Source organism: Drosophila busckii, chromosome 3L, assembly GCF_011750605.1.
Source record: "Drosophila busckii strain San Diego stock center, stock number 13000-0081.31 chromosome 3L, ASM1175060v1, whole genome shotgun sequence".
In the NCBI taxonomy this organism is placed as follows: Eukaryota; Metazoa; Arthropoda; class Insecta; order Diptera; family Drosophilidae; genus Drosophila; species Drosophila busckii.
This window is the reverse complement of record NC_046606.1, coordinates 5,123,235-5,146,431: the sequence shown is the minus strand read 5'-3', so window position 1 is coordinate 5,146,431 and position 23,197 is coordinate 5,123,235. Positions and strand designations below refer to the sequence as shown.

At 42.1% G+C, this 23,197-nt stretch overlaps 9 protein-coding genes across 13 annotated transcripts; 4 read left to right on the top strand and 5 right to left on the bottom strand.

Moving 5' to 3' along the window:
• Positions 1-2,442: 2,442 nt before the first annotated feature.
• LOC108600707 (queuine tRNA-ribosyltransferase accessory subunit 2) lies at positions 2,443-4,065 on the top strand. Its single transcript, XM_017988437.2, has 3 exons — positions 2,443-2,513; positions 2,603-3,795; positions 3,863-4,065. The coding sequence occupies exons 2-3, from the start codon at positions 2,675-2,677 to the stop codon at positions 4,038-4,040; spliced, it is 1,299 nt and encodes a 432-aa protein (XP_017843926.1). The 5' UTR covers positions 2,443-2,513; positions 2,603-2,674; the 3' UTR covers positions 4,041-4,065.
• On the bottom strand, positions 3,980-5,501 carry LOC108600706 (GDP-D-glucose phosphorylase 1). Its single transcript, XM_017988435.2, has 3 exons — positions 5,059-5,501; positions 4,295-4,991; positions 3,980-4,227 (listed from the first exon to the last, which is right to left on the bottom strand). Exons 1-3 carry the CDS (start codon positions 5,410-5,412, stop codon positions 4,076-4,078), a joined length of 1,203 nt encoding a protein of 400 aa, XP_017843924.1. The 5' UTR covers positions 5,413-5,501; the 3' UTR covers positions 3,980-4,075.
• A 278-nt stretch (positions 5,502-5,779) lies between these two features.
• On the top strand, positions 5,780-7,172 carry LOC108600708 (protein xmas-2). 2 transcript variants are annotated; one of them, XM_017988438.1, is made up of 4 exons: positions 5,780-5,939; positions 5,998-6,171; positions 6,241-6,783; positions 6,845-7,172. In XM_017988438.1, the coding sequence occupies exons 1-4, from the start codon at positions 5,881-5,883 to the stop codon at positions 7,125-7,127; spliced, it is 1,059 nt and encodes a 352-aa protein (XP_017843927.1). In that variant the 5' UTR covers positions 5,780-5,880; the 3' UTR covers positions 7,128-7,172. The 2 variants fall into 2 exon arrangements, with proteins under 2 accessions (XP_017843927.1, XP_017843928.1); XM_017988439.1 differs by lacking the exon at positions 5,780-5,939 and having other exon boundaries at positions 6,114-6,171; positions 6,233-6,783.
• Positions 7,173-7,228: 56 nt separating this feature from the next.
• LOC108601122 (polycomb protein PHO) lies at positions 7,229-10,058 on the bottom strand. The gene is made up of 2 exons (XM_017989042.2): positions 9,718-10,058; positions 7,229-9,658 (listed from the first exon to the last, which is right to left on the bottom strand). The coding sequence occupies exon 2, from the start codon at positions 9,554-9,556 to the stop codon at positions 7,718-7,720; it is 1,839 nt and encodes a 612-aa protein (XP_017844531.1). The 5' UTR covers positions 9,557-9,658; positions 9,718-10,058; the 3' UTR covers positions 7,229-7,717.
• A 343-nt stretch (positions 10,059-10,401) lies between these two features.
• LOC108598917 lies at positions 10,402-11,020 on the bottom strand. The gene is made up of 3 exons (XM_017985681.1): positions 10,911-11,020; positions 10,812-10,857; positions 10,402-10,746 (listed from the first exon to the last, which is right to left on the bottom strand). Exons 1-3 carry the CDS (start codon positions 10,962-10,964, stop codon positions 10,598-10,600), a joined length of 249 nt encoding a protein of 82 aa, XP_017841170.1. The 5' UTR covers positions 10,965-11,020; the 3' UTR covers positions 10,402-10,597.
• A 25-nt stretch (positions 11,021-11,045) lies between these two features.
• Positions 11,046-11,908, top strand: LOC108598916. The gene has a single exon (XM_017985680.2). The coding sequence runs from the start codon at positions 11,138-11,140 to the stop codon at positions 11,810-11,812; it is 675 nt and encodes a 224-aa protein (XP_017841169.2). The 5' UTR covers positions 11,046-11,137; the 3' UTR covers positions 11,813-11,908.
• A 73-nt stretch (positions 11,909-11,981) lies between these two features.
• LOC108598630 (TOM1-like protein 2) lies at positions 11,982-15,077 on the bottom strand. Its single transcript, XM_017985330.2, has 6 exons — positions 14,923-15,077; positions 13,627-14,078; positions 12,901-13,568; positions 12,669-12,834; positions 12,490-12,540; positions 11,982-12,371 (listed from the first exon to the last, which is right to left on the bottom strand). Exons 1-6 carry the CDS (start codon positions 14,987-14,989, stop codon positions 12,201-12,203), a joined length of 1,575 nt encoding a protein of 524 aa, XP_017840819.1. The 5' UTR covers positions 14,990-15,077; the 3' UTR covers positions 11,982-12,200.
• A 514-nt stretch (positions 15,078-15,591) lies between these two features.
• On the top strand, positions 15,592-21,453 carry LOC108600545 (ubiquitin carboxyl-terminal hydrolase 36). Of its 4 annotated transcripts, XR_001915191.2 has the most exons (6): positions 15,592-16,423; positions 17,335-18,092; positions 18,164-19,792; positions 20,167-20,269; positions 20,326-20,432; positions 20,764-20,851. XR_001915191.2 is itself a non-coding variant. In XM_017988203.2 (4 exons), the coding sequence occupies exons 1-4, from the start codon at positions 16,066-16,068 to the stop codon at positions 21,178-21,180; spliced, it is 3,162 nt and encodes a 1,053-aa protein (XP_017843692.2). In that variant the 5' UTR covers positions 15,592-16,065; the 3' UTR covers positions 21,181-21,453. The 4 variants fall into 4 exon arrangements, 2 of the variants coding, with proteins under 2 accessions (XP_017843692.2, XP_017843693.2); XR_001915190.2 differs by having other exon boundaries at positions 20,167-20,432; XM_017988203.2 differs by lacking the exons at positions 20,167-20,269; positions 20,326-20,432 and having other exon boundaries at positions 20,764-21,453.
• Positions 21,454-22,087: 634 nt separating this feature from the next.
• LOC108600850 (nucleolar protein 12) lies at positions 22,088-23,132 on the bottom strand. The gene is made up of 2 exons (XM_017988651.2): positions 22,988-23,132; positions 22,088-22,933 (listed from the first exon to the last, which is right to left on the bottom strand). The coding sequence occupies exons 1-2, from the start codon at positions 23,038-23,040 to the stop codon at positions 22,204-22,206; spliced, it is 783 nt and encodes a 260-aa protein (XP_017844140.1). The 5' UTR covers positions 23,041-23,132; the 3' UTR covers positions 22,088-22,203.
• Between the last annotated feature and the right edge of the window lie 65 nt (positions 23,133-23,197).

Sequence of the window (23,197 nt, the reverse complement as noted above, 5' to 3'; positions counted from 1 at the left end):
TAATAACACATTACTTGCACATGTGTGTGTTTGCGCTCTCACTCTCTCGCGCTCTCTTTCTCTCTCTCTCTCTCTCTCTCTGTATAAATTTTTCTTCTTATTATAGCAAAAGCAAAGTGTAATTTATTATTCTTATAGCTTGCTCCCACTCCCACACTCTCTTTTCGCTCTCTCCTGTTTTATTTTTCGCTCCTTGAGACGGGCAGCGGCTTTTCACCGTATGTGGTCTTTGCTTCTTCCTTTTCTTCTATTACAATTTGTTACAGCGTCTTGGTCTAGCATTCGCTTCGTATGTATGCAAGTGTGTGTACGATCAATTGCCTCCTCCTCCTCCTTCTCCTCCTTCTTCCCGTTGGCGATGCCGCGGCGCGCACTCAAAACTATTGCCAGCTCTTTCACGCAAACGTGCGCTTTGGGGAAACTGGTCTCTAGCTGCCAGTCTTTTCGGCTATTTGATTATTATTATTTCCACACATATACATACATATATATATATATATATATATATATATATTTATTTTGTACACTTATTTAACTTGGCTTTTGCGCTTGCATTTCCTTCTTCTCTAAACGTTACACTCCACACACACACAGCAATACAAATGTAGGCAATAAATTTTATTAGCGAGGCGCGGTTGTATTATGTTTCGTGTTTTTGCATTTTATTCACTTTCAAAACAAACGCCGCCCCAAACGGTTCACTTTTGGGCGGTAGACCGAAAATGGGGGAAATCTTCAGCCGTATTTTTAGCACACACAACTTGACCGCACCGCATCTGAATTTCAACTGTAAATTTACAAAGTGTTTACAGCGCTAACTTTTACTCTCGCGTTCCTATGCTCTCAGAGCGCATGTCAAATACACTATTACCCAGTGGCGCGACTTTCCATTACGCTCTCAATTACTTTCAACTCAAATATACCATTGAATTTTCACAATAGCACTGCATCTTTTCGCCGGCTCACATTCAGATGTACGCCACTGGGTGTTTAAGTGTATAGCTGTGTGTGTGTGTACTCGCGCTCTTTTTGTAGTTGTTGTTTTTGTCATCAAAATCAGTTGTTCGTTGTTGCTGCTGCTGCTGCTGTTGTAGCTGCGACTGAGCGACTAGGAAACGTGTATTTCTTCCTGTGGCAGGCTGCTTTTGCTCTTTTTAACCCTTTCCATATAAACCTGATTTAATCTTTGATTATTTTGCTTGTATGAGTGCGTGTGTATGAGAGAGAGAGTGTGTGTTAGTGTATTTTTGTGCTGATACTTTTGAGGATTATGCTTGCTTTCCTTAGCTATTTTTGAAAATTCCACTAAATTATCCGTTCGTTGCATTAGTATGCGTATATGTCTGTGTACAGGTAAAACAGTTTATTTAGGTAGAGTTGCCACAAGACGAACATTAACACGGACCACCTGGAAAGCAAAAATGTGCATTATTATTTTTTTTCGTTTTTATAGTTTCTTTTATGGTTTTTTTGTATTTGTTTATGTGTGCATGTAGTTGCAAGGACACTTGACAAGTAGGTAGCAAATTCAATTTGCCGCTGTTGACAACTCTAGCAAGGCAACTAAATAGGATAAGCGCGTTGGCGCTCTCTTCACCTACTACCCCCTCCCGTGACGTTTCCCTTTTGCTCTACCAACAACAACCGCAAAGTACTTAAGCCTCTATGAGACTTTTAAGTACAATTTATGGTCTTTTAAAATTTTGCGCAGAGAATTTTTATAGTTGCTTTATACAGATGTACATTCAGCTGTCTATATGAGCTGTTTCGCTTTTTGTTTAATAAATATAATTGCTATTGCAGACGATTTTAATTATAAATAGAGCGCAGCAGGGGAAGTCATCAATTAGACAAACGCAAAACGCAAAGAAATAGAACTGCAAAAACAAAAAAAAAACACTTTGCACTTTGCTTATTTCAAATTACCTCTAAGATTGTAGTTTAGCCAGTCCGTCTTTTTCGGCACAATTTATTATTTAAAATTTTAACGTTCTTTTTTTAATTTAATTTCCATACACACATACTTTTAGTTTTCGAGATTACACCACTCGCGCTATTTTACACTTTCGCTTGTACTTACAAATGTATGTTTGTATATGCTTTTGTGTGTATGCATATGTGGGTAATTTTTCAATTAATTTTAATTATAAACTTAATTAGGAAATCAATGAACGAGCGCGAACGGAACAAACAGCCCACAATTGGGGAAAAGTCTGTCTGTTGAGCGACCAACACCAACAAGTGAGTGAAAATGTAGTTTAACCCAGTGGCGCACAGTTGATTGTCTTCTGGCGAAAAAATGAATTACATATGCGGAAATGTAATGGTTTGCTTTTGCTGGTATTTATATAATAATACTTTACATTTTCAGAAAAAAGCATTTGTGCATTACTATTAATTCAGATATTGAGCACTTGCCTCGACACTTGTGGCACTGGGTCGTTTGTTTTGGTTTTGTGCTTGCTCTTTTGCAGTGCTGTAAAGCGTCGAACAATAACATACCACTGACATATGTACGTAATATTTTTATATTTGATATATGTATCTGTAATAGTCTAATTATGCCTTGTATAAGATAAACTTAAATGATTGAAAGCTTTAGTATTTGCCGCTTTTAGGTTGGGATGCACAAGATAGGCAGTGTCCACTGTAACTGAACACGTTGTGCCAATCAATGCACTGTCATCCAGTGTTGTTTCAAATGAACAAGGTAAACATGAAGTTTGTTATTAAAAATATAGCTAAAAGCTCTGGACGCCTTGGCCAACTGAGAATTAAGGAGGATGTGGAGCTGAGCACACCACTGCTGATGCAGACCACCAAAGGTGGCAGCATACCCTATTTAAGCGCCGAAGTATTTGAAATGCTGTTAAAACAGCAACAACAGCAACAATTTTTGTTACAACTTACACTATGTAGTATGGATCAAATGGCCGAGTCCTTGGGACAATGGAGTCGCAGCCTGTGCGACTACGTGGGGTATCCGGGGCAAAGTACGCTGCTGCTGCTGCGAGATCCTTGCGAGGCAACGCCAACAGGTGGTAACGATCGAGACGTGGTGCCGATGTTCACCAGGCGTGGCAAGGAAGCGCTGACAGCTAAGCGTTATATGGAAATGGTGGCACAGTTTAGGCCAGATGTATATCAGGGCATGTGCGATGCAGACACTCATCCTGAGAGCACCAAGAAGCGCGTCCAGAAATCTGTAGATCGCACCGAGAAATTTATGGAGGAGTGCTATGCAGAGCAAGCAGGCAAGCAGGAGAGTTTTAGCCAATGTACAATGCTGGCACCACTTGTGGGTGGCTATAGCACATATGCACGGACGCAGTCTATTCAGCATGCACGCAAGCAACCATCGGAGAGCTACGGCGGTTATATATTTGAAGGATTCCATACCAATGGCTTGGCGGCCACCAATTTAAAAAGCGAACAATTGCTGCCCATTGTAGAGCACTGTATGCAGCAACTGGAGACGGATAAGCCGCGCTTTATGCCTGGCGCTTTTACGCCGCCATTGACATTGGAACTCATACGCCTTGGGGCGGATGTCTTTGATACCAGCTATGCCTATCTAGCTGCTGCTAACTACAAAGCACTTACCTTCAACTATGACAAGGATGCAGTGCCGGCAGTGCAAGCAGTGTTCTTAGATGTTACAGATGACGAGCTCAAAGAGCAGTTTACGCCGCTGTTGAGCAACTGTAGCTGCCTGGCCTGTCGCCAGCACACACGTGCCTATCTGCATCATCTTTACAAGACGCACGAGCTGCTGGGTCCCATACTGTTGATGATGTAAGTATATTTTAGGTGTGCTTTCGTTTGTTCTGGCAACCAAATTTATTTACTGTATCTTCTCCAGGCATAATCTGCATCATTATCTAGGCTTCTTTGAAGTCATACGTACACAGCTGGCGCAGGATGAGCTGCCACAGCTATTGGCGCTGCTTACAAGCCAAGGAAGCTACAGCATACAGCCTAATACCAAAGTGATCGCCAAGGCGGCAATGGGCAAAGGCTTCAGTTCCAATGCAGCATGAGTTTTGTAAAAAATAAATCTGTTTATATGCCTTAATCATATTGTAAACGGCAACTGAAAGTAGGAATCAATAGTGCCACTGACTAGATGCTGCACCAACTGATAAATGTCCTTGTATGCACTGCCTGTGATATCACGTATTCGCTCTAGCACATCAGTCTCTGTTATGCGTTCTAATCTTTGCGGATCTGCAGATGAAAATACAAAAAATTAACAAACTAGCGTAACGTACTAAATATTTATAGTTGGACGTACCTCCCATTGGCAGATAGCCGACCAGCTCACAGAATCCTACGTTAAAATCGGCGAGATCTTTATTGACGCAGTACTTCTGGCGCACAAACACAAACACTTGCAGATTGTCCGTCTGACGATGTCGCGTCATAAACACATTATGCGGTAGATTATTGTTACACAAGCATTCTGTTAGCTTGTATATAGTTTGTATCTTTTCGCGTACTTGTTCCTCATCATCCTTTCGCTCTATGACAAAGCAAATTGCCTCGGTAGGCGAATCCTGACTAAGGCGATAGGCATAGCCACCCGCCAACGGCTCCAGTTTCACGCGATCGATGTAGAGTTCTTGATGTATTTGCAGCAGATGGTAATGCAGATGATTCACTGAGGCTAGGGCGCCTGGACTGTTATAACCTAGACGCATGGCGGGATCCTTAATGCTGCGCATAAATCTGACACAAAAGCTTAGCGACTCTGGCGTTATGCGCTGCACCAGGTTGCTCTTTACATCCGGACAAACGAGAGTGTGGTACTTGGTGATGGGGCTTTTGTTGATAATCATCTGCACCTCAGCATTGTCTTTCTCCTTATCGATGGTCATCATTACCTCTAGCGCATCCACTTTGTTAAAGTTGAATGCCTTTGGCTTGAACGTTGGATTCAGATTTTCTATTGTCTGTGGCGCACGACGTTTCAATGTACGATTTTCATTTAACTGCAATAAAACATTTTCTTATTTAGAGAAAAACATTAAACAATAAGTATAATCTGCGTGGGCATACCTCAGCATAAAAACCATGCTTGCCCCTGAGTAGACGGTTGGGTTTAGTATCCGGCAGCTGATAGGCAAACAGTCCAGGGATCTCGTGTAGCTGCATCCAGCGCACTTTTAGGGAATTAAGATAATGGTGTGCCTTGCCTTCCAAGCTCATGTTATACTTGGCTTTACTAATGCTTCGCCTACGATTCTTTCTGTTCGGTTCTGCTGCCGCTACTATAGTCAATAGGGCTGCCAAGTTGCGACACTGCCTGTTGCTCACTATTAACTTGGCTGTTGTAAATTTGAAATTGTGAGCCAGAAGCTGTGCAAAGTAACGACTGTAGTTTTGAATTTGTCGAAATGTACGTAGAATCATGGCTGGAAAAGTAGTGAGAAAGAGGGAAAAAAGAAGAATTTACACTGTTATTATAATTTTGTATGTGCTGGTGACAGCCCTGCCATTGCCAGCTAAAATTTGGCGCGAAGTTGCTTCAATCACATGTTCATAAATATTTAAAAACTATGATTTAGAATGATTTATAAATAAATAATGTTTTAAATATGATAAGTTCTTGGTTGCTGCATTTGAAAAAATTAAAAAAAAAAAGAAAATACTACTTGCATTAGTTTAATAATTTTAATACTTAAAAGGTTGAAATGTAAAGTAAGATTTGGTAATCAACTAGTATTTGTCAAAAATAAGTTAAAGTTTTACTTTATATATCTATAAAATTTACAAATTATTAGCTTTGACTACCGCACTGCATTAAAATATAGGAATCAACACATTGTCATCCACAATCAACATACGCAAGTTACGGTAAACGTAAACAAAGAATTTATTATGAACATGACAATTAGGGGATCCTGCGAGAATTTCTGCCCCGATGCCGAGGCGAAGATGTAAGTAGTGCTGTCCCAAGGATATAAACAACTATAATGCGTCCGTTAACTTATGCAGGCGGATACGGGAAAAGCTGCTCAACTACTATGAGTTAAAGGATGGACAGAAACACGTACCCGGCGTATTGGTCAAGGAATTTGCCAGATCAGCGGCTGACGCAAAGATGCCCAAAGCAAAGGATATGCGCAGCGAGCGTTGCCTAGCCAAAACAGTTGAATATTTATTGAAAGAGTGAGTAGCAAAAAATATGCCTGGAGAACCAATCAGAACTAGTGCATTGCTAACCTTATAGCTTTGCAGCATACTGATGGACACACGTAGACCGTATCATTGGGCATATGACTTTATATTCGATCGCCTGCGCATGGTGCGCCGGGAGATTGTCATTCAGCAGTTTGATGCAAAGCAGACCATACGGCTGCTGGAGCCAATTTGCATGTTCCTAGCCTTCAGCAGCTATAAATTATGCGCGGAAAATATTGAAAAGTACGATCCAAAAATATGCCATCAGCATCTTCAGGAGTGTCTCAATGTGGTGCTTTGTTGTTATAAACAGCTTGACGAGGAGCAACAAAAACAAAAAATGGAAGCAACATTGCTGGAGTTGCAACGTCGCTGTTTTATTGAATCACTTTACCAAGTGTTCAACATGGGAACGTCAGAGGCGCTTAAACGTGCTCTAACGCTGCCTGCACAGGTGCGGGAGGATGATAACTTCAAACGTACTTTTGGCATGTGCTTGGAATATCATAGGGGAAATCTGTATCGCGTTATTGTTGCTATACCACAGCTACCACACATACTCTGCGCATTGGCAGCTCTTAAGCTACAGATAATAAGAAGGTAAAACTTTAATGGAAAATAACAACTTACCTGACTTAATTGAAATTCATTAAATCCACAGGCGATTGCTGGAAATCTTGAATGTGGCTTACAGCAACAAACAGTTAACGGTACCCAGCTCTTACTTGTTGCGCCTCACTTTGTGCACAACCGCTGTGCTGGTCGATCAGTGTCGTCATTATAATATAGCGTTGACTCCAGATCGTCAAATGGTGCACTTCAGCAAGACTGAGTTCAATAGAAACGTAGATACCCTGAAATCGACACAGGAATCCTTTGTCGATGCGAAGTTTGCGCGTATTTATCTGCCCGAAGTATTATTGTTAAAGAAACTGTGGTTGTAGATTTTGAATTGTAGAATTGAATTATATACACTGCCCAACATGGCTCCAAACACTTTGAAAACGCTGTTTTTTTTTTTTTTTAATTTATACTTTACTTCGCACTTCAATGCACTATATGCTAGAATTTCATTATAAAAATATAGCCTATTGTTAATTAATAATTAATTGTTGTTGTTGTATGCCTAGTTCTATTAAATAGTAATTGATTGGTTTCCATGACGAGCTATTTTAGAAAAATGTAAGCGGCCCTTATGTTATTCGAGCGACGACGGCTGCATGAAAATGTGAGAGTTACTTGATGAGAGTGGAGAATGATATTGTGTGTGTGTGTGTATGTGTGAGAGCGTAGGTTGTAAGAAACATACTTTGGACTTAAAGAGTTCAAACTTTGCTTCAACAGCAGTTCATTAAATGTAAATATAAAATCTTAGCAGCTACTTTGTTGTGGGGGTGCCTAGGAGTGGGCATTGGCGTGGCACCAGGTGCACTATCGGCCCATTGCATCGCTCCTCAAGGCATATGTTTACAACTAACTGTACAGCAATTGTTTCATTCCATTCCGTTCCGCATGCCATTTGAACTGCACTTTGTTAGGACGCGGTTGTTGTGCTGGTGTTGCTGCCCAGCAGTACAGACGCCAGCTCAGACGTGGGATCCACATACACCAGTCTAGGATCTTCGCCAAATTCCAAGCGGCCATATCGCGCCAGAAGCGAGGTTTTATGATTGACCTGTGGCGCCCTGGGCCATTTGCGCTTGGGCTTTGTGTGCGTCAGCATATGCGACTTGAGATTAGTAGACTGGGCAAAGCATTTGGAGCAGCCATCAATGGGGCAGTGGTATGGTCGATCGCCTGTATGGATGCGTACATGTGTGCGCAAGTTAAAATCAAGGGAAAAACGTTTCCCGCAGCCCTCAAATGTGCACTCATATGGCTTCTCGCCCGTATGCACCAACTGATGGCGCTTTAGCTTGGAGCTCTCGACGAAACTCTTACCACACACCTCGCAGACATGACCACGCGGTCCATGGGTGTGCATGTGTTTGCGCATAGCCGAGTGATTGCGGAACTCCTTGTGGCAGCCACGATGCGTGCAACGAAATTTGGGAGCTTCCGAAGACGATTCCGACGACTCCGGCACAGATGTAGCTGTCGGCGTTGGCATTATGGGCAAGGAAGCAGCGATCGTGGCCGCGGCTTGACTGACACGCTTGCCAACCTTGCTGTGGTTGTTGTTGTTGTTGGTTTTCAGGCGCACATTATTGCTGCTGTTTTGTAACACAAGCTTGGGCAGCGTCTTGGCTGTTACTGACGTTGTTGTTGCTGTTGTTGACGCCGTTGTTGCTGTGGCGGGAGCCAGCAGCTGCGTCGGCTGTGGCATGTTTTCTATGAGCTCAATGCTTCCATAGGCCTCTTCCAGCAACGATTGGCTGCCCGCCTCCTCCTCCTCATCATACGTCTGCTCATTTAGCTGTTCTTGATGCTGGCTCTGCTGACGCTCTCCTGGTCCGCCCATAAATGCATTCACTACCTCCTCCACATCAGTCACAGCGGCAGCGCTAAATGGATCCGGCAGTATAACATACTCATTACCGATGCCATCACTAAGCACATCGTCAATGATGAGTTTCGTTTCTGGCGGCTGCTGTTCGTCCTCATAATCATCCTCATATTCATCTTCCGAGTTAAGTGATGACCACAGCGTTACATTGTACTGATCCTGAGTAATACGGATGGGCACTTTGGTCTGTTTCCAGCGCTTTGCCGTGTTGCCGCCTCCGTTGTTACTGCTGTTGTTGTTGTTGTTATTGTTGTTAAAACATGGCTGGCAACTGTTGGAATCCTCGGCGGATTGCATATAGTAATCGCTTTCCAGCTGCTCCTGCTTGATGGTGGTATCTTCCATGCTGGTTAGCATCTCCGAGGCAATGTCAAAAGCGTTGGCATCGCGTTGCAGCATGGCTTGCTCCTCCTCGTCGTCTTCCTCGTCTTGCTCTTCATCAAATTCCTGCTGCTGCATTATAATGGGCGGTGGCAGTGCATCTGCCGTGGCCATGCCTACCGAGCTGCTCAGCCTGTCCATGCGATCCACTGGATAGTACTCGTACACATCACCGGATATAAAAAACTCGCCTGTGTCAACCACTATATTAGTCTCATCATCATAGTCATCGATGATCTCCTCGATCAGATAGCTTTCATTCTCGCCGGCAGTGGCGCTGCCATCAAGCTCACTACTGTATGGATGCACGGGCTCCACAATGGTTGCTGTGGTGAAGTACGCTGTGCTGGGATTCGAGGCGGCCGCCAGTGAAATGGGTAATGAAAGCGGCAGAGGGAGCGGCACCGCAGCAGCGGCCAGCGATAAGTTCTTGACAATTGGCGCTGCTCGCGACTGAAAGTTGCCGCTTTGCTGATGACTGGTCATCGTTGCCCCTCACTCCAACTGTATAGTCTGCTGCTTGTAGTTATGTACGAGTGCGATTGTGTTGTTTCTGCGTGTGTGTGCGTGTATGTGTGTATACAGCGTCTGCAAATTGACAATTAAAGCGTAAAACGTTTAGCAATATCAACAAACAAAAAACATACCCGCTCCAATTGCGTCTCAGCTTGCCTCACACCACTTCTCTCTCCTCTTTCACACTTTTCTTCGCTGCTTTGCTATTGTCATCGGTGCGTGGGGGCGGAACAGACTCTGTCTGTCTAATTGTAATGCGTTTGCCTAGCGTTTAGTACTAGCTCATTGCACTTCGGTGCAAAATATAGGGCGCCAAATATTTGTTTACAATTGCAATTGTTTTCGTTTGTTGCCGGTAAATATGGCGGAATTGTATTTTCCGAAACGACTCAAGCACTTTCTCCCTAGCTGTGGTTTTTGTTAGTGTTAGTATCGTCGGCATCGAAAAGCAACCCTGATTTCTGTATACGTATGTATGTATTTGTGCATGCGAGTTAGCGTCTAGCCGGCGGCTGGAGCGGCTAAGATGCTAGTTAACTGATTTATGATTTGTTTTATGATCTTATATATATATACAATTGTATCCAAATTTTTATTTCATTATGCGTTTTGTGAAAACTAATCAAAAAAATCTAATGTTATTTAAAAGTTCCATGGAGCGTTCTAGCTACCGATAAATGTAAACAGTGCTGCACAATATTGTAGAAAACGGCGTACGTGATTAATGTATAGCAACTTGCTATTAGCAAGGCATGTTCGGCTTAAATATACACTGGCCGTACAACAACAATTAATTATTAATTAACAATAGTCTATATTTTTGTATTGAAACTCTAGCATATAGTGCATTGAAGTGCGAAGTAAAGTATAAATTACAAAAAGACAGCAAGAGTTTAGAACTTATCCATACATAGCTAAGCTTAGCAGTGTATACAATGGAATTAAAACTGATTCTTATAGAGAAATTCAATTATGGTCATCACCAAAATCTTGTAGTGCAGGACGCCGTAGCTAACCTCCTTTTACTCCTTGGCCAGGGGACATAGCGGGCAGCATGTTAGCCAATAATGGCGTGTATCCAAGCAGATTGCTAGTCATTGATAGCATTATTGAGTAGTTAAAGTACCAGAATACGCAAAACAGTAACATAAAGATGACATCTGTATGTGTGTGTGTGTGAGAATTAATAATGACGAATAGACCGCAATCAAAAATGATTACTTACGTATCGTTACACGCTCCCATTTTTCCACCACATACAGCTCGGTCACCTGCAATGATTCAAGTAAATGAAATGCCAACAACTGAAATTATGTATACGCACCATCAGGTAACGAAACCACCAATAATTTGCAAAGTTTATTATATTATCCAGCATTTTAAAAAAAAAATTAATAAACAAATAAAGATTCACAACTATAGATTTATTACTGCCAGTGTTGGCTAAGCACTATATATGGAGGTCACTGTGTTGCTTTCAACACACTTGAAAGCCGCCAGATCTGACGATAAAATAGCTTAATTGCCCAAACTGTTCAGTGGTACGTAGGAATGTCTGAAAGTGAATATCTTGTTAAAGTTTTGCAAAGACAAAAGCTTGAGCAGAAGCAAGAAGATGTCAAGCGCCATATATATGTGCACTCCAAGTGGCTGGAAGACGCAACCGAATTGGAATTTATGGTGTCTTGTGGAAATTCTTGCTACAGAGCAGTTTTAAAACATGATGAAATTCGGGTAGCTGCCGACGAACTGGAACAGCCTTACGACGAGTTTTTTAAGGAATGCAAGCAGGCACTCACCACACAGTTGGGTGTTCCGGGCTTTGACTACGACATAGATGAGGATGAGTGTATTTTTAAGTTACTGAAATGCACGGGCTTTGAGACGCTCTACCTGGATGTGGCACTTCGTCGAGTTACCGACTGCACTCGAATGTTGGATGCTGCTATTGAATTATCAAAGAGAGCCCCAGGCGACGATGTCAACGCTGTTGAGGAGGAGACCAAGGCGAAACAAATATTGGCCGAGTACGAAAAGTTCGTAGAGACGAGCAGATTAACGGAGCAGAAGATGTTAAAGAAGTTCCTGCTGCTTATTAATGCAAAAAAGGAGAGAATTAATGAGCTGGAAGGAAAGCTAAGAATTTCAGAGAAATCAGATCAGGAACAGGAGGAGGACGATGAAAACTATATGGACGCCACCCAAGCGTTAACACAACAACTTTAATAACAGTCTTGCCAAAATACTTTTTGTGATATTCAGTTTATGCATAGTCTTCGTTGCTTTTTGGTTAAATTTTCACTTGTATTTTGCATTTCATCTCGTTCTTTTTAGTATTTAATAAATTAGTATTTAAATTTATTATTATATGTATACGTGTATATATAAATAAACAACAAAAATAAATGTAAACATAATATACATTACAATAAACCATCAATGTGTGTGTGTAGTATTTTGGAATAAGTTACAGTTTTGGAATCTTTGCATAAACCTTAAACAATTTGTATACAAAAAAATAAAAAGCAGTTTATAATATGTATTTCTAAACATATGTATGTATGTATACGTTAGGCATGTGTAACACGTTCAATTTTGAACAGCTTATGTGCACTCAGAGCGCCAGCAGATCCTCGTCAGCTGCAGGTTTCTTTGGTGCTGCGCCACCTGTATTAGAGGTTGTGCTTGTCTGTATGGTTGGCAGTTGCTCAGCAGCAGCGGCACGCTCCTCCAGGAATTTGTCAAACTCTGAACTAGTTAGCTCCTCTATGCCATCAATGTCCTTCTATAAAAAATATTAAACAATTTTATAAAACAAATCCATGTTTAAGTTTAAATAAATCACAAGAAGCAGGAGGGAGTTTTTGGTAAGGTTTGTGTGGAGTTTGGATTGTGCTACTTACTGAGCTGCCCAGCCACGCCTCCATTTCATCGATCTCATTCTCTTTCGTCGACTAAGTAGGCGTCAAGCAACAATACAAAAAAATAAAACGAATGGAACCAAAGTATAACAACAGAACAAATATGCAAAGAAAAAATATTTTACAAATAAATATAATTAGAATATGAATATTTCACTTACTTTACTAGCTGCTGGAGTTTCGCCAGAGCTTCGTTGTATTGTTGTTGCCGCTGCTGTTGCTGTTGCTGTTGCCGCCGACTTTTGTGGTTGCTGTTGCTTGTAAGGTGAACTCTTGCTGCCCGCCGCGGCATCCACGCTGGGTATATCACGCAGCAGCTCCACTTTGCTGTACAAATAATAAAATGTCATTGCATACAATACACATCAGAATTATTGCGAGATCAGAGCTTACTGGTTGCCATCGGTGCGAGATTGCGCCAGCATATCAAATTCATCGGCTGCAGCAGCACCACCGCCGCCGACTGCAGCTACGCCAGGAGCTGCAGCCGCAGTGGCACCGCCTAGCTGCAAGTGTCCAAAGCTTTTAGGCAATTGTTCCTCACTGCTTTCAATTAGATCAATCAACAGCTGATCGCTTTGTGGCGTATTGCTAACTTCGCTGCCCAAGACACCAGCTGAGGCTGTCGGCACGCCCATAGCCGCGCCCAGCACGGCAGAGGGAGAAGTAATTGCTGCAGAGTTTATGTTGGTGCTGGCGCGTTGCTTCTCGTAGCGCTGATGGCGCAGGAAGACATTATTGAGTTCGTCGTTGATGCGTAAAAATTCAGCAGTCAACTCATCGTCCTGCACGCGTCCTATCAAGTCGACAATGCGTGATTGCATCTCCTTGCAGGTGGCAGTAAGCTCGCCAAGCAGCGCATAGTCATCTGCAGACTCTTGTCCTGGTTTCAACACACTGAGCATTTCGGCAAGTATGGACATGTTGTTGCTCACAATCTCCAACTCAGAGCGAAGCTTGGCTGCCTGCTCGGCTGTTAGATGCAAGGGTCCTGTAGCTGGCGCAACGGATGCTGCCACGTGCTGTGGTGATACCACTGGCTGCACTGGCTCCGGCACACTCTGACAAGAAGTATACAGATTAATGACAATTAGCGTTTGGGAAGTTAGCACTACTTACTCTTTGTGGCGTGTATATAGGTGCCATGGCATCCATGTCGGTGGGTGGAAATTCAATGCCCTTGTTCTTTAGCTCCATATACATCTGCGTAACGCCATTGAGATCTGGCTGATTCTTGAATGCATCTGCCCAAATCTGGATTAAGCTTAGCACCTTTTCCTGCATTGCCGCAGGCGGGTCATTTTTGGGACCAATCAGCTTTACCAGATCATTAATGAAGTCCTTTTGCGCCACCAGCACATGGAATGCCTTGCCGCAGTTTTTTACGCAGGTTTCCAGCACGGTTAGCGTATACATGATAACCTGGTTGTTCTTGCCCGCATTTTGGGACAGGCGCTTGCGTATGGCACGCATTGCGTCTCGCGCGGTGTCCGAAGATTCGTTGATCATATCGCATATCTCTATATTGGCAGCCCAGTTTTCTGAGACTAAGTTTGCATCCGTAGCTGCCTCTAAAATTTTTAAAATAGATAAAACAGTTTAAAGCGGATTCCACTTGAATACTGAGAAAGTTTAAACAAATGGCTTTACTTAAAGGTAAACAAAAATTGCTCTCTTCTCCTTTTATTGCATTTCAGTAATGAGAGAGCACGAAAGAGAGTAAAGTATGTGGCAACTAATTAGCAAGCACCTAATCGCTTGACATAATGACTAGTAAATGCAAGTCGAAAGCAGAATTGAATAATTTAACACATTTTATGTAACTCAAATTGCGGCAAAGGTAACTGAAGACTTGATGACTAATTGTGAGAAACAATAACAACAACTGTTATTAAGTTACAAATGCTGAGCAATAACAAACAATAAACAACAACACACACACACGCGCATACATACATACTAGCACACAAAGGCATATTCACATACATATGTATGTACAAAATAGTTGTAATCTTATCAAGCGATTTCAAACAGACACCATATCAAAGAGAGGTAGATGGGCTGTCATAGGAATTTTTTTGCCATAGTAATCAAATGGCAACAACAAATCTCTGTGTTTGCTGGGTTTGTCTACAGTGGGGTGGTTATTGCGTATGCGTGTCTGGGCATATGAATGTAGTTGGTGTGTTTGTATATGTAATAAATTCAATAAGAAAAGTCGTCAGAGCTAAAGAAAGTTGGGAAAATTACATATTTCACAATGATGACGCAGCCTAATTTGCACTCCAATATTATTGCACTGCATCAATGCGCACTCACAAATACGCAATAAGTATTACAAATTAGTAATTTGTACACCCACATAATATATGGGCTCTTTTTAATGTATGTATGTATGTGAGGTCTTTGACTTACCAATCCGCTGGCCAATGGGTGTCGAGAATACATTTCCCAGAGCACCCACATTAAAAAACGAAGCCATTTTGGTGCACAGACTTTTGTTTAAATACTCTTCATAAATTTAATTTATCTTTGCATAAAGAATGAATAAATAAATACGCAACCGTCAAACCGATTTATTTTCCGATGTTTTTGTTGATATCGATCTTGAGCGATTCATCGGTATACAAAACATCGCTTCAATTTCTCAGTAAAATGGCAACTCTGACCATGCAAATGCATAACATGCATGAGCATGGTCACACATATTACATCTCCAGGAGCAGACAATAACATGCGCGTGCGAGCGAGAGATTCTGTATCTCTACCGGTAAATGTAACTATTTAACATATCGAGCATGGAATATTTTTAACGACAATAACAATTACCGGTTACAGGCAGCAAGCATAAACAAATGACATGGCATATTTGTTTTAAAGCAATGCCATGTTTTTTTTTTTAACGGAGTGGCAAAAATTTTCCAGAAATAACTTGTATTTTATTAATTTGAATTCAAATTAAGTAAAGTTTAGAGATATGTCACAAAATATCGATAACATCATATCATTTAACATGACACTTTTGAGTAATGAATGTTAACAGAAAATGTACTTTTAACATAACATTTTAATATTAATGAACACGAGGGAAGAAATTGTCATTATTTTTGAAAAAAGTCAAAAGAAGCAGATAGCATGCAAATGCAAGAAATAAATTCGTAATGTTGGAAAGCCGACCCAATAGCGAGCGTGTTTGTTTTCGTCTACAACTACAAAGCGTATTAGCGAGCCCAAGAGCATAAAGTGAAAAAGCGTGCAATTGTGTTAGTGTGTGTGTGTGCTTGTGTTTGTGTGTGTTCGTCTAGGTCGAGTCCGCGCAACACGCCCGCCAACATCACCAAGAAGAAAATAAGTTGAAGAACATCAAGCCAAGCGAATGCTGCTTTTTACACTACCGCCCTCGCCGCCACTGCCCCATCATCATCATCCGCTTGTGAATTGATTTCGCGCTCTGCTCCTTACCACTCCCTAAAACCCACTACTTCATTATCAGTTGTGGGGCAGGCTACCAAAAAATCATTCAAAATTCCACCACAAACGCCCACCACTTCAAGCGCCATGCCCGTCTCGTTGGCTGTGTGCGAAACGGCCAGCATTGTTAACTCAGCGCTGCGTGAATCGCTCGGTGTGGTAAATGTTTCCGGCTGTCTACCGGCGGCTTCTAGCCGTTCGGCCAATGGATCTGCTAAGGATGAGGCGGCTAAGAATGGCGACGATAGCGCCAATGATAATCTACAGAGTCAGATTGTGGCGAATGCAAAGCGTGTGCTGCTTGCTAAAATCGACTATGAAGAGGTAGAGAATTATCAAAATTCGGTGTTGGCCAATTTAAAGTCAAAATATATTGTCATCAAACCGGACACAAACAAATTGAACGGTCACAGTGCTGCCAAAACTGTAAACTCAAATGGACATGGTGAGTGTGAATATTCTCTCTCTTTTCAACTAATGCCGTAGAGTATATATATATATGCTTACATACATATATATGTGTATGTTTGTCTGTACTACTACTACTACTACTACTACTACTTTTTGCACTTTTGAATCAGTAGCACGCACACACATACATATACAGCGCAAAGAAGAATTGAAAAAACGTGTTGCCGTCGCGGCAAAATCCAAACTATTTACACGTGTGTTGTGAATGGGTTATAAAAGAGTATTTGCCAAAGTGTGTGACTCACACACAGTCGCACATATGCATGGTGTGCTGGTTTAAAGCAGGAAGTTATCGTAAAACAAAGGCAAGATATTGCGTAAAACAAAAAGAAAAGGAATAAAAAGCAAAACGGTCAAAGACATTGTTTTGTCTGTTTATAACATTGCCAAAATGAGTAGCTAACAGAAAACTAACATTGGCTTGTTAATTTGCATGCGTAAGAACGAGACAGCTACATAGACGAAATGTAACTGTATAACAGCAGAAAATTGTACGCTGTTATCACACGCATTATACATATGTATATACATACAAAAGAAAACGAAAGAAAGAAAGAAAGAAAGGCAGGCACAGGTGATGAATAATGTTATGTTATGTCTGCTTGTGTGTGTGCATAGTATCTATGTGCGTGTGTAGTGCCCCTGGGTAGAAATATATTCATTTAATTTTAGTGCACGCGCTAAAGAGAACTTATAGAAAAAGTTGACGTTGTCTAGAGTCCGTGTGTGTCCGCCAATGCGTTGTCATGATGTCATTAATGGCTGATAGCAGCTACGCGCTCTGGCTGCTCTATAAATTGTTGCTGGTGCCACTCGTGCTGCTATTGGCGCGTCTGCTGCGAAACGTGCTTACGACCAGGCCTAAACATGCTCTTTCATTTACAGACCAACACATCCAGAGCAGCAATGGAACATTGCATCAAAATGGGAATCGTAAGCAGTCCCTTGATACAGCGCACACCAACAATCCCAATGAGCTGCCAAAGCCAAAGCGAGTACTTTATCCTCGCGAACAGTTACGAATTGGCTGGAAGCAATCGGAGCGCAGCTGGCAGGTGGGTGCCGGCATGATCAATGTGGGCAACACCTGCTATCTAAATTCGACGCTGCAGGCGCTTTTTCATATACCAGCCCTAGCCAATTGGCTAGTGTCTGAGACGGCGCATGTGGAGAACTGTAACATTAGCGAATCGTGCGGTGGCACTGGTTGCATCATTTGCGCCATGGCTAAGACGTTGCTATCCACGCAATCCAATCAGTCCACAGTGCGTCCGTATCTCATCTACTCGAAGCTGCGGCAAATTTGCAAGCATATGATCGTCGGCCGTCAGGAGGATGCGCACGAGTTCTTGCGCTTTCTTGTCGAAGCCATGGAGAAGGCCTATCTGATGCGCTTCCGCAACTACAAGGAGCTCGATCAGTTGGTGAAGGAAACGACGCCGCTGAACCAAATCTTTGGCGGTTATCTGCGCAGCGAAGTGCGCTGCCTTAGCTGCAATCATGTCTCCATAACGTTTCAGCATTTTCAAGATTTGCTGCTGGACATACGCAAGGCGGACACGCTGGATGAGGCCTTTGACGGTTACTTCTCACGCGAGCGTCTTGAGGACATGGGCTACAAGTGCGAGGGCTGTAAGAAAAAGGTAGGTAACGACGACAGCTCAGTGTGAACACTCACTCACTCACTCACTCTTTCTCTCACCCTAACTCTCAGGTGTCGGCTACAAAGCAATTTAGTCTGGAGCGCGCACCTATTACACTTTGTATACAGCTCAAACGCTTCTCAATGATGGGCAACAAGCTGACTAAACAGATTAGTTTTAAACCACGCATTGACCTCAGTCGATTTGCCGCGCGCAGTTCATCATCATCATCATCAATGCAGCCTTTGATCTATCGCCTTGTCTCAATGGTCACTCATCTGGGTGTTTCTCAGCATTGTGGCCACTACACAGCCATTGGGCTTACTGAAACGGGCAGCTACTATAACTTTGATGATAGTTATGTGCGTCCCTCGGCCATTCAAAGTGTTTGCAACACCAATGCATATATCATGTTCTACGAGCTGGATGTGAACAGCGTTAGCTTCAACTTCAGCAGCAGCACTGTAAGCACCGCGCCCAAGATGAATGGTACGCGTTTGGGCAATGGACAACAGCATAGTCCAACCACCATGCCCTCCGCAACAGTCACAGCTGCTTCGCCCCGTTTTATAGGGCCACAGCTGCCCAATGGCTATGGGATAAGCAATGGTCATGCTAAGACCTCTTTACAGTTCAAAGCTGCAGCCACGAACACGACGCAGTCAGCGCCTAACAAAAGTTCCTGCAACAACAACAATCACAACATACTGCCTATATCCTCGGACGACGAAGAGGAGGAGGAGGACGAGGATACGGCAAAAAGCGATAGACCAACGCCACAGCTGCCCAGCATGCCCAAGATGTTCGCAGAGGATGAGCCTAAGCTGCCTACGGTAAAATTGAAGCCAAAGAGCCTGGTGCCCTATGAATCTGCCTCCGAAGAGGAAGAGCAGCAACTGCAGCCGGCCTCTAATCCACGCAAGCGTCGCAGTGGCGCCGACGAAGATGATGACTCCAGTGATATGGAGCCAGAAACACCAGCGTCAACTGGAACTCTTCGCAATGGGCATAGCAACAACCATTCGCCTACAAAAGCCAAGTACGCCTCAAATGCCACCTCCTCCTTGGCGACGGCGTCGCATGTTAACAGCAGCAAACAAAAGACTGATGCCATAGAAGAAATATTCAAAAGTCTAAACAACTACAAAAACAAACAGCGGAGCAACAGCAAAACAGTAGCTAAAAAAGTAGAAGACGAGGACGACGATGAGGCTGATCAGGAGCCGCAGCAGGTCAATGGGTGGCAGTCGCAAAAATTCAACGTCAACAATGGGAAAGCACCTGGGTCGCCAAAGACGCCGCCCTCGCCAGCAGTTATTAAATCGAAAACGGGCATTTGGCAGGTTACAAAGAGCGATGATGCCGATGAAGAGGAAGATGACGATAACGACGAAGAGGAGGACGAAAATGAAGCTGAAACTGTCACTGCAACTGCCAAGTCAGCAAAAAATCACAAAAATCCGTTTGCTAGCAAAGCAACTGAATCGCCGCCGACGCCCAGTTTAAAGCGTCAAAAATTGCTCAATGGGAGTGCGACGGCCACAGCGACAGCGACCACGCCACGCATTGGCAATGGCTATCAGAGCGAGTCCAATGCCAATGGCAGCGCTGCCGTTAGCGAACTGCTGAAGCAGTCGCATCGCGGCTACGGCGCCACTGTGCTTAGCTGGAGTGGCAAGACCTCCGAATTGGACAAGGAGGTGAGTGCGCAGATTACATTTGTTTTTATTGCCTTTCATTTACTGAACGAATCTAACACGATTTTACTTTAGACCTGTCATAAAAATCAAAAATAAACAATAATAATATAGTCTCTTCAAGAAAGCAAACATCAATGTATCGTATCCTACCCGAGAAAAAACGTAATCTGGTTTTCTTATTAAATTCCCTATCTGAGAAAATTGTTTTAAAATATCGGGCTCGATACCTTGATTGATTTTTGATTTCAATTACTCTTGTTCCTCTATTTTATCTATTGCATGTCGTTTGAGCTATACATTTTTTGTTGTTGTTATTTGTTTGTAACGCTTTACGTTTGTCTGTCCATCGTTTTTACGATCCGTACTACGTTTAGACTTTTGATTTGCTTTGGGCGAAACGGATAGCGGATAAAACTGTCAACGGCGCAACGGACAGGCCCAGCGATCCCAATGAAACCTCCTAACGTCGACAATTATGTGAGAGCTCTCTTCTAAGCTTTCCTTTTTTGTGGATTTATTGTTTGTGTTTCCAGTATTAAGTTGCTAGTAGCTGTGATTGCGGATTGAAGTCTCCATGAAGCGTTATGGACACTTCAATGCGCCCCAAGTACCAACTGTAAATAATAGAGCTCTTAAATAGGTAAACTAAAACAAAACCAAAATTTGAAGTCAACTCAAAATGAAGCTTATTGAAATGTAACTGTGTATCTTGTGCCGTTGCTTTAAAGTAAAATTAAATGTGTTGGTTGGGCGAAACAGTTTCATTTTTGAATTTGAAATAAATTGGTTTCTAATTATAACTTCATATTGGGGTTCTATTATTGTTTTATTTTGTTTTTCAAATGCATGCTAATTTTGTTTGTTAACTCCATCTCCATAAGCTTCATTACCTACAAAACTCACACACACATATAACATATATATGGCTAATACAGGAGCTAAACTTTTCCTTTTTCCTTTACCCGTTTCAGCTGCTGGCCGAAGCGCGTGAGCAACGCAAGCGAGATGAGGAAGATGATGAGGAAAATGAAATGGATCGTGGACGTCAGCGAAAAATCAAGTCTGTAGCATCGCCAGCTGTAAGCGGCAAGTACAGCAATACCCCCGGCTACAATCCATTCCAGGAGTACGAGGGACAGAAGCGCTGGCACAACAACAAATCAGGCAGCTTTTCGTCCCGCTTCTCGCATCAGTCCAGTTACCGTTCAAATTTCCAGCAGCGCAATAAATTCAAATATAATCAGCATCGCTTTAATGGCGGCAGTGGTGGCGGCAGTGCCAAATTTCAACAGCAACGTGCACTGCAGCGACATCTGGCGTCTGGTGGTGGCTTCACGCGACGCCAGCATCAGTCAAATGGACAGCAGCAGCAGCAACAGCAATCTTAACTGTCGCAGAAGTTAAGAAGAAAAACCCGCTAGCCTTGAATGCCACGCCCCGCCCGCCCTAAAGTGCATTTACTGCATTGCTTGCAAACGATGTCACTTTCGGTTTTAACTTCAGTTTTTTATCATTTAGCAGCGATAATAGGATAATTTTAGCATTATCCTAGGACTAGGACTTTTAAGCTATAAGCTAGACCTCTCCAACACACACACACACACATATATATACAAACATACATACATATATAAATACTACGTACTATCCCCTATTGCACATTAGCCTCGTTCTGCCCATTGTAAGCTTAGTCTTTAAGAGTGGCATTTTATTTATTGTGTTTAATTCAAATGTAAACAAACTGCAGCTGAAGTGTACACATTTTATAAAAATGTTAGTAATCCTTACCCCAGGCAATGCCCGATGCTAACTTAAAGTACGAAAAAAAAGAAAATACAAAAGATAAACACAAAAAATGCAAAACAATTAAAAATAAAAACAAACACTATTTTTAAACTAATAATAACAATAATAATACTACTGTAAATATAATAAAAAAAATACCTATTATTAAAAAATGAGAGTGTAGATTAACATGGCGGAGACCCAAACAAAAAATTTAAGGAAAGCCGCCAATTTTAATGTTAACCTTACTATAAGCTGCAAACAGCGATTAACAATTGATGATTAGTGTTAATGAAAAAGAAAAAAAAGAAAAAAAAAAAGAATTATATATATATATGATAGTAATAAACAAATGTTACATATACAAAATATAATATCTATATATATATATATATATATATACATACATATGTAAATCAATATATGATGGATGATGAACAAAATTAAATGTGCAAAAGAGAATACGGCTGGCGCCGGCGACTTAGCAGAATTATACACACATGTTTGCAGTTTAATTTGGATTTCTGATTTATTCAAAAGCTCATTGGAGGATGACCTAAAGGTAATTATAATTCATTTCGTAATCCGTTCAGCCAAACTATGCATTAGCTATAAGATTGAACCCCTTAATCAGCACCGTGCTTGCGTCGAAGAGATTTTTTGTCTATCATGCGGCCCTTTCTGTAGCGCGTCGGATTACCTATTTGTGCCTTGCCGTGCTTCAGCTTAGTACGATGGTGTTTGGGCACATTCTTGATGGTATTGTTGCGATCCCTAATGGTCTTCTTCAGGTTGGCTTTCTTGTCCATACGCTCTTTCATTTTGAACAGCTTGCTCTTTTTCATTTTCTTGAGTGTCTTGGTTTTCATTAGTTTATCCAGCTCCTTTTTGCTCTTAATATCTCTCTGTGTCTGATTCCATCTAGACCCTTCTTCCTCCTCATCGTCTGTGCCTGCTTTTCGCTTTCGCTTTGCATTTATATCAAAATCCATGCCGGGAATAAGATTTGTTTGCTGTCCTTCGTTCTCACTCTCTTCTGGCGCCACCTCCTCTTCGTCGCTGTCATCAGCAGTGTTGGTGCCCAGCATGTTGCGCTGTGCCGCCATTTCATTGGTGGACAACTCCACAATTTTCACCTGCACTTCATCATCCTCGTACGCGTCCTCAGTACCAGCTTCTAGCTTATCTGCTTCGGTAAGCTCACGCAGCGGTTCAAATGACTTTTTCATGTGCTTGAAACCATCCTTTACCTCCTGGCGGATGCGTACGCGCTCCTCTTTTAGATTACGCTCCAAGTCAGCCTTTGCCCGTGAACGGCGTTCATTTTTTCTCTTCCGAAAGCCCGTAAGGAACTCCCTGAAAACAGCTTAATAAAGTTATGCTGAATTTATTATATTTACAATTACTCACTTCCGCTTCTGTGGGTCAAACACAATCTCCAATTTCTTTTTGATTCTCGTCATTCTTAAGGTTTGTTAAATTTCTTAAAACAAAAACCTCGTTGTTTACGTTTGAAGAGAGAAACACATGTTACTCACAAGAATTCGTTTATCGAGCATGTGCGCGATAACGATAATAATCGGATGAAGTTGAAATTTAAATGAAATTACGTTTGTGTTA

What these genes read in the sequence shown, in the direction of transcription:
- LOC108600708 (XM_017988438.1), top strand. Translation starts at nt 5,881, where the DNA reads ATGAACATGACAATTAGGGGATCCTGCGAGAATTTCTGCCCCGATGCC. An exon ending in CCCGATGCCGAGGCGAAGAT is followed by an intron (nt 5,940 to 5,997) that starts GTAAGTAGTGCT and finishes TAACTTATGCAG; the next exon opens with GCGGATACGGGAAAAGCTGC. An exon ending in AAGCTACAGATAATAAGAAG is followed by an intron (nt 6,784 to 6,844) that starts GTAAAACTTTAA and finishes TTAAATCCACAG; the next exon opens with GCGATTGCTGGAAATCTTGA.
- LOC108600707 (XM_017988437.2), top strand. Translation starts at nt 2,675, where the DNA reads ATGCACTGTCATCCAGTGTTGTTTCAAATGAACAAGGTAAACATGAAG. An exon ending in GGTCCCATACTGTTGATGAT is followed by an intron (nt 3,796 to 3,862) that starts GTAAGTATATTT and finishes TATCTTCTCCAG; the next exon opens with GCATAATCTGCATCATTATC.
- LOC108598917 (XM_017985681.1), bottom strand. Translation starts at nt 10,964, where the DNA reads ATGCTGGATAATATAATAAACTTTGCAAATTATTGGTGGTTTCGTTAC. An exon ending in GGTGGTTTCGTTACCTGATG is followed by an intron (nt 10,858 to 10,910) that starts GTGCGTATACAT and finishes GAATCATTGCAG; the next exon opens with GTGACCGAGCTGTATGTGGT. An exon ending in ATGGGAGCGTGTAACGATAC is followed by an intron (nt 10,747 to 10,811) that starts GTAAGTAATCAT and finishes ACACACATACAG; the next exon opens with ATGTCATCTTTATGTTACTG.
- LOC108598630 (XM_017985330.2), bottom strand. Translation starts at nt 14,989, where the DNA reads ATGGCTTCGTTTTTTAATGTGGGTGCTCTGGGAAATGTATTCTCGACA. An exon ending in AAACTCCAGCAGCTAGTAAA is followed by an intron (nt 12,541 to 12,668) that starts GTAAGTGAAATA and finishes ACGCCTACTTAG; the next exon opens with TCGACGAAAGAGAATGAGAT. An exon ending in AGGCGTGGCTGGGCAGCTCA is followed by an intron (nt 12,372 to 12,489) that starts GTAAGTAGCACA and finishes TATTTTTTATAG; the next exon opens with AAGGACATTGATGGCATAGA.
- LOC108598916 (XM_017985680.2), top strand. Translation starts at nt 11,138, where the DNA reads ATGTCTGAAAGTGAATATCTTGTTAAAGTTTTGCAAAGACAAAAGCTT.
- LOC108600706 (XM_017988435.2), bottom strand. Translation starts at nt 5,412, where the DNA reads ATGATTCTACGTACATTTCGACAAATTCAAAACTACAGTCGTTACTTT. An exon ending in AGCATGGTTTTTATGCTGAG is followed by an intron (nt 4,992 to 5,058) that starts GTATGCCCACGC and finishes GTTTTATTGCAG; the next exon opens with TTAAATGAAAATCGTACATT. An exon ending in CGGCTATCTGCCAATGGGAG is followed by an intron (nt 4,228 to 4,294) that starts GTACGTCCAACT and finishes TTTCATCTGCAG; the next exon opens with ATCCGCAAAGATTAGAACGC.
- LOC108600545 (XM_017988203.2), top strand. Translation starts at nt 16,066, where the DNA reads ATGCCCGTCTCGTTGGCTGTGTGCGAAACGGCCAGCATTGTTAACTCA. An exon ending in GCGAGGGCTGTAAGAAAAAG is followed by an intron (nt 18,093 to 18,163) that starts GTAGGTAACGAC and finishes CCTAACTCTCAG; the next exon opens with GTGTCGGCTACAAAGCAATT. An exon ending in CCTCCGAATTGGACAAGGAG is followed by an intron (nt 19,793 to 20,763) that starts GTGAGTGCGCAG and finishes TACCCGTTTCAG; the next exon opens with CTGCTGGCCGAAGCGCGTGA.
- LOC108600850 (XM_017988651.2), bottom strand. Translation starts at nt 23,040, where the DNA reads ATGACGAGAATCAAAAAGAAATTGGAGATTGTGTTTGACCCACAGAAG. An exon ending in TTTGACCCACAGAAGCGGAA is followed by an intron (nt 22,934 to 22,987) that starts GTGAGTAATTGT and finishes AGCTGTTTTCAG; the next exon opens with GGAGTTCCTTACGGGCTTTC.
- LOC108601122 (XM_017989042.2), bottom strand. Translation starts at nt 9,556, where the DNA reads ATGACCAGTCATCAGCAAAGCGGCAACTTTCAGTCGCGAGCAGCGCCA.